Consider the following 14,070-nt stretch of genomic DNA (forward strand, 5'->3'; position numbering starts at 1 on the left):
CTGACTGACATGGAGCAGTGAGCCCACTTGGAGAAAATTTCTACTTGATATCAAGCAAAGTATTAAAACATCCCAAAACAAGAGCTACAATGGACCCGGAGTGAGGTGCTTATAGGCCACAGGATGGCCAGCTCCCAGGGGGTCTTTCAAAGAGGATGAGAAATGCCAATTAGCCTATTATTCCCAGAAGGACTGAAACAGGCATTATACAATTTCTTCAGTTAGCTTTCGGGAGGGGAGGGGGGCACTACTAGCCTCTAGGCAACTGAAATTTCAACTCCTTGCCACTTTCCCTATGATAAAAAAAAAAGCTGCTTGGGATACACCCCTGTTACCAAGTGCCAAATCTAATCTCCACGTGGATGGCATTGAGAGGATTGCAAATGCAACCATAAATTACATTTAATCATAAATGCCACTGGCTATAGAGAAGCCCCATATACCACCAACCAGACTTGCACCCTTTGGTTAAGATGAGTAAGACTATGCAGAACAGTATACTTCACCTAAATACATACGGTGGGGGCCTCATGAGCAGAACTGCATTACTGTACTGGAACTGTGTGTGTATGGGCACATGGTCCCTTCTCCCTTTAATTCTATGCTACTTCAAGTGCAGCTGCGCTTGATAAATTAAGTAACAGTGCAAAGTTCTTGATGGCAGGGGGCAGGGAAATGCAAACAAGATAACTATGAAGCAAGTCTCACAGAAATCGTGCAATGGTGCAGTTGTTCCCAATCTTACCAGCAGACACACCAAAAATAAAATAAATGCAAGTGGACCGAAGAAATCCCATCATCGATCTGGGGCGGGTACTGCATTTCACTGCCACATGGCTGCGGCCTGTTCAGACCCTTACTGGCACAGACCTCCACACTCAAGGCACACCACCACAGAGCACCTTCAGTAGGAAAGTGTCACCCAAGGCCCTTATGGCAGTGTCTCATTTGCACAAGATGCTCCTCTGAAATCTGATCCTTTTGCCATTTACACTGCATGCACATGAGTAATGCTGACCACATTCATTTCTAAATATAAGGGAAACCTGAAGTTGTAAGTAAATTTGGCTCATTAGCTCATGAGGTTTTGATCTGAATAACGAGCGTTTGTGCAGAATGGAGTTTTAACTTGTAAGGTTGTACAGTCCTCAAGGGGCAGGACTGAGGGGAAGGAAAAGCTGAGGTCACAGACAGCCGGCATCAGTCTGAAAGCTGGAACTAAGCAGAGATGATCTAATCACCTGCAGTTCTCTGAAAGCGCCTTGTTAACGTGGAGACTTGAGGACATGCACTTTCCCAGCCAGGCAATAATACTGAAGATCAAACAGGGATTAAAATAAGTGACACTGCAACACCGACATGGGTGAGGCCCCTATATACCCTGCCCCTAAGCACCGGTTCATTATTATGCTTCTGATATTAATAATTAATGAAGACCTGGCAAGGGCGAGGTGTCAGCACTGACCATATATCACTGCATTATGAGGCAGGAGGCCAAAGGCTGAGTGTCTTCAGCTACAGAGGAGATAATGCTATTGGATGGTGTCCAACACCCTGGATTCCTCCCAGCTCTAAAGAAACCACAAAGGACCAAGTTTTACCATCTGTTACAGCCACAGAGCCTTGCACTGAAACCAGAGGACTTGGAAGAATGTAACCGAGAGCCAAATTCTGCCCAGGTGGAAGAAAAGAATTGTATTTGTTTTCCTGGTTCTTATGATTACATGTTCTGGTGCAGAAAGCAGAGCAGAGGGCTTGGCATAGTAGATCTCATCAGGAGACAAACGTAGCCTGCAGCCCAGTTTTTAGTGGATGGTACATGATTCCTCAAGAGCTGGGATCAACAATGCTTCAGGAACAGTGGGCCCAAATTACTCAGCTGAGTCTAAGGCAGGCCAGCTTCGCTCCCCCGCAGCAGCCCAGGCTTCTGCCTTAAGCCTGGGGACAGTGACTTCCCTCCACTGCCCAGCCCCCGCTACCAAAATCTCTCAAGAGCCCCAACTTTGTGGGCTAGATGGAATGGCTCCACAGGCCAAATTTGACTCAGAGATCACAGGTTGCCAACTCCTGACTTACAGCAGGGGTGTTCAACAGGCTTCCCTATTCAAACCCCTAGATGTGGTCCATATGGTGTACTTATGTGACCTACTGGACAAAAATCGGATTCTTTGAGATCCTACATTAACATTCACTCAGCTTCAGTTCAAAAACAAGAATCACTGGCACTTCTGGCTGCAGAGACCACTTTGGAAATGTCAAAGTAGACACGACGCAACATCTGCCTGTGACTACACAGAACCTGAAGCAATGACTCAGAGGTGAAATTTTCTGACCACTCTGTCTTGTTGGGTTATCAGCTTTAAATAGCTGACACCTGGAATGTCATCACTGGGCTGGAATCAGTGATCATTTTAGTGCCTAGATGGCACAGGCAATGTGGAAGCAGATACATCAAGAGAAAAGGACACTTGCCATACACAAGGGGGGAAAAATACTGAACCATGGAAAAGATGGTAGAGAAGGAAGTGAAAGTAGGAGGGAGAAACAGCAGTTTCTCAGTTAGGAATGAATGTGACAAGAAGAGATGGAAGAAAACCAATGAAACACAGTTATAAAGCTCTAATAATTAGGGCTCCTAAGTCTCATTGAGTCTGCCAGCCACCAAATGGCATGAGACGGGGTTGGCTGTGTGCAGTTGCTGCTACTTTAATCGCTTGTTTGTAACTTTATCTAGGGGGGCTCTGGACAGACACTGCCTTCCTTAAGGTGTTTTTAAATAAACGGATCAGGTTCATCCAGGGCTGAAACCCACACATTTCAGTATATAGAGGGTTACATTTTTGGAGCTTGTGTGGGAACTTCCTCTTGGCAACTCTTTGGTTCGGGATCCAAGGAGGTTGGGACAAAAAAAAAGAACCTTGAAAAAAAACCCAGCACAGGACTGCTCTCATGTGAGCAGCTGCATCTGTTCTAAGTCCTACTGCATTTCTGCATGGTCATGTCAATCTGTTCCTTACATTCTTTGGCTCCTGCTCAGAATTGTTCCTAGCTGACACCAGAGCAGAGCAGAGCAGACATTAGGGATAAATAGCACAAGTGACTGCTTGGGAGAGACTTGCAAAGATGCGAGTGTGACGCTTTGAGATCTGTGGGAGGCACCTTTCCTTCTGCTCTCACTGCAAAGCCAGCAGCATTAGCTGTGGGCCAGCCCTGGAGAGAGGATGCTACCTGCAGACTAAGTAACTGGCAGCAGAAGCCTTGCAACCTTTGAGCATTGTGCCAATGGAGAGATTCTGTGGCCAAGCAAGGCCCCAAATGAACCCCTTCAACCACTGCAGCCTGCAATTCAACTGGGTTAGTTATGAAGTCTGTAGCGTTCAGAACAACAGGATTTGTGGCTCTATGTTATGCCAGGAGGAACTCTGGGTATATACAAAAGTACCTTTTACCTGTTTTAAAGTGCTGCTAGGGACTGCACACCTGCTGCTATGATCTGTTACAGCCACAACAGCAATCCAACTTGGCTAAATAATTGTAATTTTAACCCTGAATGATACACTTGCACCACTACAGAATCCTGTAGATGTAACAGTTGCCTTGTAACAGCTTGGTATCTGTTACTAGGGCTGTACAAAGCTTCAGTCCATGATTCAATTTTGCAGAGATTCAGCCCGATTCGGTGGCCGAATCTCCAAATCCGAACAGAATCGGGAGACCCTTTAATCTCTCTGAATCAAATCGAAATCCTCCAAATCGATTTGGAGAGATTCGGAAAGATTCAGCAATTTGGACACAGACACACCTTTAAAATGTTTTTTCTGGGGGCAGATGGAGTGTCCTGCAGGAGCGTGGGAAGTTCCCCAGAGTGCTCGGCAGCAGACCTGGAAGTGGACCAGAAGAACTTCTGGTCCACTGCTGGGTCTGCTGGGGAACACGCTGGGCCCCACCCTGGCTCGACCACTGGTGCCGCCCAGGTTGGGGGGAGGGGGGGCACGCAGGGTCCCCCCTGCGGCCGATCGCCAAGCTGGAGGTGGCGCAGGAACCCCCCCCACTTAGCAGTGGACCTGGAAGTGGACCAGAGGTATTTCCAGTCCACTTCTGGGTTCACCACCAAGCATGTGGGGGGCCACCCTGTGCTCCTGTGGGACACTCCATCCAACCCAGCATTGCAGTGATCATGAGCTGCACCTGGTACCTCAAGGTATGTAAAACAAACATTTAAAACTGTGTCTATGGCCGAATCGCTGATTCTCCAAATCAGCATTTTGAATCTTCAGATTCAGATTTTAGCCGAATCGAAATCGGGACAGTGATCCAAATCAACAAATAGAATCGCTGCCCTCGATTTGGGCTGAATCCAAATCCAAATTGAATACGGCCCATTTTGCACACCTCTATCTGTTACCAATTGTTCTGTCTGCCTATGCCCTGAACTGAAAAAGCAGGAGGCGGACTATGCAGCACAGAGGTGTTCAGAAAGGAGGAATGGGAGAATGATGCAACAACATCATTTGGCTTGGGCTCTGCCTGAGACAGAGTATTGTTGAACACTGGATTGTCCAATACTCTTTACTCAGATGCAGAGTGCTAATGACGACACTTGAGCCCTTCCTCTCCTTCCATTTAGCACATTCATCTCCACAAAGGAAGGACTTCCAGAGAGGTCAAGTGAAGCCTAGATAAAACCATGCAACAGCAGTGCCCCAAGCAATCCTCCAGCACTCAACCCCAGAGCACACCCCTGCTATCCCCACTGTAGTTCTCTGTCCAGTCTACATGATTCCCTTCAACCTGTGACCAGCTCCTAAGATACCCACATGGAAGTAAATCGTCCTTTGAAATAGAGAGGGCAGCATCTGACTTAAAATTGAGCACCAGGGGCGTTTAGAGATGTCCTCTGGGAGGCATGGAGGAGGGGGAGGGTGCTTTAATCAGTGGGCTGTACTAATTAAAAGTGCCCGAGCATCACATGTATCCATGTCCCTATGCTGAAAAATGGCAGTGGGATGCTTTTTACTAAAGCTCATCAAACAAGTTTTAATTTAAAGCACCCCGCCACCATTTTTCAGTGCAGCAACACTGATGCATGTGATGCTGGAGCCTTCTGAAACCCGTTAATTTCTGCACTCCAGCAGACTGTTTAATCAAGTCTGCTCTGACGCACTGGATTTACAGTACGTTGGAGCAGCCTCACTGTACATCTATAGGAGCCCCAGGTTCTTACTGGTCTGGCTACAAAAGAAAAATGTTGGGGAGGGGTAAAAATAATGCAGTCAGCATGAAAAAAACTGAACAGTCAAAATAGGGATAAAGGGCTAGCGCCTAGAACCACCAGAAACAGTCGATAAGTCTAGAGACCATGCATGGCAGGTACAGGAATACAAACCTTCTGCTACTCTGCTGAGGTTTTAGGCTGTACTTAGGAAGGCTGCCAAGATTTGCAGAGCATATGAGCACGGCACCAGTGACTGCCCAGGTTAAACAGATGCCCCTTCAAAAAATAATGGCCTACAAGATTCCTAGCGTTCTGCTCCCCTGGTGCTGCCCCATGACCATCTGACCCCTCACAGGACGTGGAACTGAGAGTACATTCCTCCACGTGAGTTCCCACTGCCAGGCTCTGGTACCTAGACAAGAGGCTCCACAAGGGCCTGGCAGCTTTTCAGAGAAATGCAAGCTGCTTCTCTTCATCGGGGATTTGAGACACTTACCCATTAATATACCCAACAGCTTCTGCACCCTGGAATTCACTCCAACAATTCGGTAGAGCCCTTGTTCATTGATCCCTGAGAAGATAAAGCATTTATTTCATTAGGAGACCATTAAAAGAACTATTAACATTTCTTTGGCTTCTCTTATAGCAACTACAGTTAAAGCTTCCCACTAGCTATGTGCAAAACTCAGCCCAGCTCTTACTCAAACAGCTGAAGTCTAGTTCTGATGCCTAGAATTTCATGCACTTATTGAAGTACTGTCTTCCTGATCAGCTCAGAATTAGAGGAGGGGTGCAACTGTCATTTGTACTGATTAGCAATGGCAGAGCATGGAAGCACCACAAAGGAATATCATTTATCTGGTGGGATAGGCTTCTGATCAGGAACCAAGTTTTCATGCATATTTAGCCAGTGCCTTACACAACTGTGGTCCTGATCCAAATTATAAATTTTGGGTGGCACTGAGAGAATAAAGAAAAAAATAGTACAGAACTGTTTTGTTGTTACAGGCAGGAAGCAAAAAGGCCCGACTCAGACATGGATTCCTATAAAACCTTAGGCAAGGCATACCTTTTCCACCACTATCAGTAATCTGAGGATAACAATTTGCAGAAAATGAATATCCCTCTCTCACTGTGAGGGTGCTCATGAATTATTGTGACATAGGCCACAAGCATATAAAAAAAAAATATATCTTTTCAGGGAAGATGATCACAGGAGGCTTAAAAATACCCATTTATTTACAACACGTTTCCAATTTAATTCCCCATTTTAGAAGTCTGCCCACTGTTTCTTCATTTATTCTTCTGCTTTGGATATTTGCTAAACCACTTCCAACCTATGGAAATGCAACCCAAAGTAAATATCCCAGCCAAGGCGTCATTGTAAGCCTATAAAATGTTTACCACACATGGGTCTCAGAGGGTTAATCAATCATTTCTGGGCACAGAAAGAGCAGGTAAGCAAATACAATGCTGAAAACAGATGCAAGGCCTGCCCTAAAAACAAGGCCATCTGGTGAACTACTTACCTCTTGTTTCAACAGCGTGTATGCATTTCCTGATAATGCTGAAGCCGACATTATCCAACTGAGCAGCTGAAAAGGAAGAAAAAAAGAGAATTGATAAACCATCGAGCAATAGGGCTAATTCATGCTGAGCGCGCCCTTTGCCAACCAGAGTCCTTTCACGTTTTCAAAGACACAGTTAGAGCTTTTCAAAAACCTTTCCAGAGGGACAAATTTGGTGAAAAGCAGACACTAACCAACTAGGCTACACCAAGTATAACTCAGACAGATGCATGACAACTGAAGTGCCTCATTTCAGACCCCTTACTGGCCCATTTTTCTGATTCTCCAGATCTCTGCCAATGCCAATTACTGTACCCGGGATCTTCACTTGTTCAATAGTTTCAGGATCAAGATGAGCCCTCCCAAGAGAAACTTCTGACTGGGAGATCTGCAAGGCTCTAATCTGCTACGTCACATCTCTATTTCAAATGGCAAATCCTGAGACACTGCACTTGTGCTGAGCATCCGGTATTTCCTTGATGGTTCTCTTGAATGATTTTCATGTTTTGCTTTCAACTGCAAGGACTCGGTGCCTTTTTCAGGTGCACTATCAACTGTGCTAAGGAGGTAACTGGAGAAGAGGAAAAGGTGAGCTAGTTCCATCAGGAATTAAAGAATTAAAATAGATCTTTCTGAAGAAGACAAAATGCTTATCCCCTTAAAACCAATACTTTTCTAGTACAGTGCTCCAGAGAGGTGAGGTGCGCTATGAGAAGCTTCCACAAGACCCTTTTCTCTTGAGATGTCAGCCACACTTTAAAATAAGTTGTGAACCTTAGTTTAAAGCAAACCTATTTACTTCATCTTTAGGAGGGAACAGAGTTCACTGTCATCACGAGTGACCCAGCTGGGATACTAACTTCAAAAGCTCCTTGTGATACTGCCAGCCCAGTACGCGACCGAGCCACTTGAACACTAAGGCACATTTTCATTATTCAAGTAAATGTTTTTGGATCCCAGGCTGCAAGCTGCCCAGGCAAGTCCTATTCCTTTAAGGGCTGTACACAATACAACCCATTTCTCTTCTTCCCATGCCAATTTGCAGTGTGCAACCAGAGTCCCTTCTTTTATTAGTAGGAATGTGTGAATGAGGATGTCCTGAAGGTATCTGACTTTGAGCCTGACAGTAAGATCCAAAACATTCATGCTAATGAAATACAAGATTCAATTAAACTCATGCTGTTGCAATTCTTCACATTTAAATTTAAGCAATTAACCAATATATGGATTGAAATACCTGCTGAAATCTTGAAGGAATAATTTATCCCTTGGTCCACTCTTGACTGGTACTGGGAATGCACTGCCTGAGGTCAGCCATCTGCTGAGGAAGAAGTACTTCCTCTGTTTGCAAAGGTTGGGAAATTTGCAGAGGCAGTATTGAAAAATCATCCCATGACATTCAGAACATCAGGGACATCCTGGGAACAACCACGAAGGAAGCGTGATCCAGTGTTTAAGCAATACGTCTATTATGCTATCAGGGTTGTCACTGCAGCACAGACAGAGAAGTCAAGAGAAATGGAACTTTTTCCTACTTCCAGCACAGTCTTCGGACAAGTCATTAACACTGTCTGGACCTTAGATACAGCAATTCCCTACAGTGCCTCTAGGAGGATTGTGAAGCTGAATTCATTACTCATTTTAAAAGCAAGCTGAGATCTGAGTAAGACAAAGGTGAGGTATTACCTTACAAGAAGATGATTTTATTTAGCCACGTGCAAAAGTAGGTGAGCATCACATTTCAAAAGCACAAAACTGCACTCTCTGGAGTCCAGCAGGAAAGGCCCCAAAGAGTCCCAGGCTTACACAATGGGAGACATGCAACATTATCCTTTGCCTCGCTCTCATACATGCAGTTTAGCAAATCAGATACACACTAATGTTACTGCTGATCATAGAACCATAGAAAATGAGGATTGGAAGGGACCTCAGGTCATCTTGTCTAATCCCCTGCTCAAAGCAGGATCAGCCCCAGCTAGATCATCCCAGGCAAAGCTGTCTAGTCAGGCCTTAAAAACCTCCAAGGATGGAGATTCCACAACTTCTCTGGGTAACCTGGTCCACTGTTTTACTATCCTTCTCGTGAGAATACTCTTCCTAATATCTAGCCTAAGCTTCCCTTGCTGCAACTTGCTCCTTGTTCTGTCACCTGGCACCACTGAGAACAGTTCAGCTCCAAATGCTGCATGGTAAAAAGGACAGTTCACTGGCTGCCTGTCGCTTATAAGGTGCAGTCCCTTACTAGTCCATTTATCTCGCACCTTGAGTCCTCTGCTCATTTGTTTAATCTCTCTTGTGAATGGCTCTATTATACAAAAGTGCTCTATTATATTTTTCTGGTCAAACCTGTTGATAGGCTGAGCCAGAACACAAAGTTGTAGGATGCTTACACTAGAGCAGGGCTGTTCAACTGGCTGCCCATGGCCTAGTCTATGCACTACTCCTCCCTGACTTTGTTTTTTGCTGATTTACCCAGAGTCCCTTGGCTCCCAACAGATTCCACTTCCACTACCGCTGGGGGCAAGGCAGAGCAGCACCACCTGTGTTCTTTGAGGGAGCCTGTGGCCAACAGCGGGGGAAGGAATGGGGTGGAGCTGGGGACTCTATGCTGCATGGCACTGTGCAATGGGAGTTGCCTGCTACACGCCTTGTGGGGGGAAGCAGGTGGTGTGGCACGGTGCATCTGCATGTACAGGATACCTCCAAGGTGCAGCAAATCCATGCAGGGAAGGGAGAGGGAAGGGGGTATAGTGTGGCAGGGAGGGTTCTTGTGATGCATAAGAGGTTCATGCAATGCAGCAGGGAGGGATGAGGGGGACTGCACAGTGTAGCAGACAGCCCACATGGCAATGTGGCCTGGGGGTGTGCAGCCCATGTAGTGTGGGGCGGGGGGGGGGGGGGTGGGATCTATACCCCCCCCCAGAAGCAGAAGTTGGAGAGCCCTGAACTAGAGGATGCACTTTAATATCTACACAGTTCTACGGGTCTTAGAAACTGCTTCACAGTCTCGAACAGACATCCAGCTATTCCCAGGAACAGATATAAAACGGGCTTGCTGGGATACTGTGTTTAAATTTAGTTTCTCAATCAGGCCAGTCAAAACCAAATCAAAGCCATTAAGTCCACTGCAGACCTCTCCATGGCACACTATGCTACCTATCTCAGGTGCCAGAACAAAATACACCAAGTATAGGAGACTCGCAACGTCACTGACAGTCTTGACTAGCAGATGATAAAGAAACAGGTCTCAGCAAAGTTAAATGTGCTCTTACGTTTAAGAGAACGAAACTAGAAATTTCTGAGCACTTGGCCCTCAGATGCCCAACATAAGACCTTCTTACAAGGCCCGTGATTTTCAAAAAACCTTTGGTCAAAATTTAGGCTGGGAGACCTTGTCCTGTATATGCCACCCTTTCCTCAGCTCCTTCTATTTTAATATTGAGAATACGAACACGCATGCCTCTCCACAATTCCCTCTGCTGGAGTTTCCTTTTGAGCCCATTGCACCACTCAGTTCTGAGTGAGTAACTATTAGACAGGGCTTACAATGCTACCTTTCAACTGTGTTTGTTAACGGCAGAGGGAGGAAGCAGGAGCAATCCCTCCTGACGAGAATGACAAGAGTGTAATCCTCCCGAGCAGTTGAAACAGCCAGTAGGCTCCTGACTGAGCTCTGGATCAGGAAAGGTCAGGGATTTATACGCAATCTTTGTATCCAGAAATAATATATGATTAAATATCCAAACTGCCTTATGCATCTTGCAATTTGACTTTTAATGAGCACCATCAAAGCTTGATCCTCTACCCACCCCCACAGCACCAGTTTCTCTTTATCTCGCTCGTTTACGCAGAGATGCAGTTCAGAAAGTACAGAAATCGTAGAATCAGTGGTTTTGAACCTGTTGTCTGCAAACCCCTTGGGGTCCACAAACTATGTCTAAGGGGTCTGTGAATGATCAATCAAAAGCATGTGAATACCCACACTTAGTCTGTACCTCCACTCCCTTCAAAATTTCCAAAGGGGTCCGCAAAATGAGAAAAGGTTGAAAACCACCGTCATAGATGGATCATGACATCTAACCTCCACATTTTACACCACAGCAGCTCACTAATCTACAGTACTAGGCTTCAACCAGGTTCCAGTCAACACTTGATTCCTCATTTAGATTCTGCTTGCTAATACCCTGAAAAGACAGAGGCCTGGGGGGACAGAGTGCAACAGAGTCTGCTGTGACGTGCAGAAAGAGAGCAGGCACACAAGCTCTGGCTCAGAGCAAATGCAGGGAACTGTGGTCAATAGCCAAGATGCAAAAAGTAGTGGGAAAGAGTTATCCATCCCATCAGCCTTACATGCCCATGGTGCCAACATACGGGGCATCCCAAATCCTCAGCCCAAGCACCTGGGACGCTCTTGCATTACTTTCCATTCTAAACACAGAATTAAGCAGATGTAGGTAACCATGACATCTACTACAGCTCCAGCTGCTGCTCTGTTCATGCCTTTAAGCAGTATTTAGGGGATATATTTTATCTCCCATCTTCCTGATGCCCTCTCCCCTCAACAGGGGATGGCAAACCAAGTGCATTCATCCCCAAACACACCCTGTCCTGTATTAACAAAGGAGAAATATTCCAATCCACAACTGACCAGGGTATCAGACACTGCATACACACCACACTGAGCTATTTTAATCACCATTTGACAAGCATCAGCTTTATATAATACCTAAAAAGTACTTATCCTGCCTTATGCTTCACACTTTATTTCAAGTGCTGCTGAATTATCCCACTTGGGCCAGTCTCGTCTTGTCGCATGGTAAATTATTTCTGCTTAATCCTTAAATCCCTCATTTTCTGCTGATATTGCATCTGAGCGTTGAGGAAGGGGAACGATAACTGAACCGGGGCTATTCACCCTCGGGCAGCCTGGCTGGATCCAGACTTGCAAGTGTCACCCCACAGCAGGCGCACGAGACTGAACAGATTCCTCGGCAAATGCCATTGGACAATTTTGCCTTTGGGAGTTTTTCTTTTTTGGATTGCATGCATTTATTTATTTATTTTTAGTCCCAACTCTGCCTCAAACGGCTCTGCAGCTTTAAACAATAGCAGGGGGAAAGAGAGGAAAAAAAATAATCAAGGAATGGAAGCCAAATAGAAACAATGTTTTCAGCTGAGGGCTGAAAGGAGATGAGGGGTTAGTGAGATGTGAGGCAGCTCCAAAGGAGAAAGAGCTCTTGCACTATAACTGGGTCAAGAGCAGGCCAGCAAGGGGAGGGGCTGGGGAGGGAAGAGTTTATAAAACAAATGGATACTTTGAACCAGATCTTGAAGTGAAAGGGGAGCAGTGAGAATGGAGAAGGGGGTGGGGGTGGCAAGTTCATTCTTTCTTGTGCAAATAACAAGACCCGACGGTCTTAGTGTGTCCCTTGGTGTGTCAATGGTGCAGTGTGTCACTTTTCATAGGGCAGGGCAAAGTAGGACTTTGGGGTTGTTTGGTTTGGTTTTAACCAAGAAGCTAGAATTAACTGAGCTTTACAACTTCGCTGGAAAAAATATTCATTTCTCACCCAGCTCTATACTCTTTCCCCTGGCTCTTTAGCCAGATAAATCACTTACCAGGCTGCTTGCCAGCTGGCCACGTACTAGCTTACAAAAACCTAACAGCTCTGAAAAATTAGACAGCAGTCAAGAAATGGGCCTCAGTAGGATACCATGAGCCTTTCAGACTAACTTATGTCAGGCAGGAAAACACATTTCTGTAGGCTCCAGAGGTCCAAACTCAAGCACAGGCTCCACAGATGCACTATTTGCCTCGACCACTGTTCAGACTTCTTTGTAAGAAGGCCGCAACAACCCAGTGGCTGGACCTTCCTGCCTCTGGAAACAATGTGAGTATATCTGGGGAAGCGCGCTGTTCAATACACACCACACACTTTTTAATGAGCGCTAGACTGATGTTTGAACAGCAGCCCGACTTACCCTCCGAAAGTAATTGCCACAGAAAAATTCCATAAGAATGCTTCACTTTCAGATAGGCTTCACTCTTCATCTGAGGGTCTTGGTGCACTTTAAAAGCAACACAAGCCATCTCTGAGGCAGGAAAATAGAGTTTACAGATGGCAATCAAAGCAGAAATGATGCTGAAAGATCTTTCCTCGGGCCTTCCCAGCTAATTAAATCCAAGTTTCTAACTTGACAAGTGAAGTGTCAAGAGAGCACGGAAAGAGGGCATTTGATCTTCTCTTGAAAGTCACATCACAACTTAAGTTTTATGTGGCATCTCGATGCTTTACAAATGGTAACTGCAGTTATCATCACCATTAATAAAAACAAGCAGTTTTCCACAGCAACTCTGGTAAACTCAGTGTAGAAACAAGTGAAACTATACTCCCTCCTGTCCAGGGTACAAGTGCACAAACCTCTTAATGCTACCAATGTCCAGCAGACAGAGTGGATGCTTGGTTATGACTTATCCATACTGCTGATCAAACCCTAGGCACCACTGACGCTCACACTACCACTGAACTCATTCACTCCAAGAGACAATGTTAGCTGAGCCACAAAAAAGGTTTAGTCTGATGGGAACAAAATCTTTCAAAAAAAAACTTGAGCTTGTTTGTTCATAAGGTCCACCCTGGAACAGAACAGTGTAGTAAGCAACCAAGAAAGACTCAGAATTGCCTGAAAGGAGTAGAGTTACAGATGGATTAACATACAGCAGTGATCACCGACTAGTCGATTATGGAGCCTCTGACAGTCGATCTCAGTCTGGAGGGGTTGAGCATGCATGCACTCAGCCCCCCCAAGACTGAGATTGACCGTCAGAGGCTCCGCAATCAGGAGTGGGAGGATGCATGTGCGGAGCAGCTAGGGCAGGACAGCAGCAAGACGCACGTGGCTGAGCTGAGCTGTGTCCCCTGCCACCAGGGCCGGGCAAGTAGGGAGATCCCTCTCTGCGCCCTGCGGTGAGGGAGGGAATAGGGCAGGGGCAGGAGTGAGTGGGGCCCCAGCCAGGCCGGGGGAGGGTCAGAGCCTGGGTGGCTCATCCAGGAGTCTGTGGGGGCTCCCGCACTGCATGCACCCTGGCAGAGGTAGTGCAAGGTAGATCTTGGGTTGCTTTTTAATTCAAGAAATGATCTCCTACTGAAAAAGGTTGGAGACCACTGATGTACATGCTCTACTTGTTTTTTGGTTGGGTTTTTTCTTGTGGAGGGGTAGAAATCATAAAATGTAATGTAATCAGGTTGTATCTGCCTGGCTGACTTGGTGTCAGACAAGACAATC

The 14,070-nt window shown here is 45.9% G+C and overlaps 1 protein-coding gene across 1 annotated transcript in view; it reads right to left on the minus strand.

The window, feature by feature from the left end:
• Nucleotides 1–14,070, minus strand: part of ARHGAP26 (Rho GTPase activating protein 26) — a 343,672-nt gene that overhangs the window by 173,964 nt on the left and 155,638 nt on the right. Inside the window, exons 13-14 of the mRNA XM_014597613.3 lie at nt 6,745–6,810; nt 5,712–5,786 (exon numbers count right to left, since the gene is read on the minus strand). Of these exons, the coding sequence (XP_014453099.1) occupies nt 5,712–5,786; nt 6,745–6,810 (141 nt within the window). The remainder of the gene's footprint in view (nt 1–5,711; nt 5,787–6,744; nt 6,811–14,070) is intronic.

Source organism: Alligator mississippiensis, chromosome 9 (genome assembly GCF_030867095.1).
Source record: "Alligator mississippiensis isolate rAllMis1 chromosome 9, rAllMis1, whole genome shotgun sequence".
NCBI classification, from domain to species: Eukaryota; Metazoa; Chordata; order Crocodylia; family Alligatoridae; genus Alligator; species Alligator mississippiensis.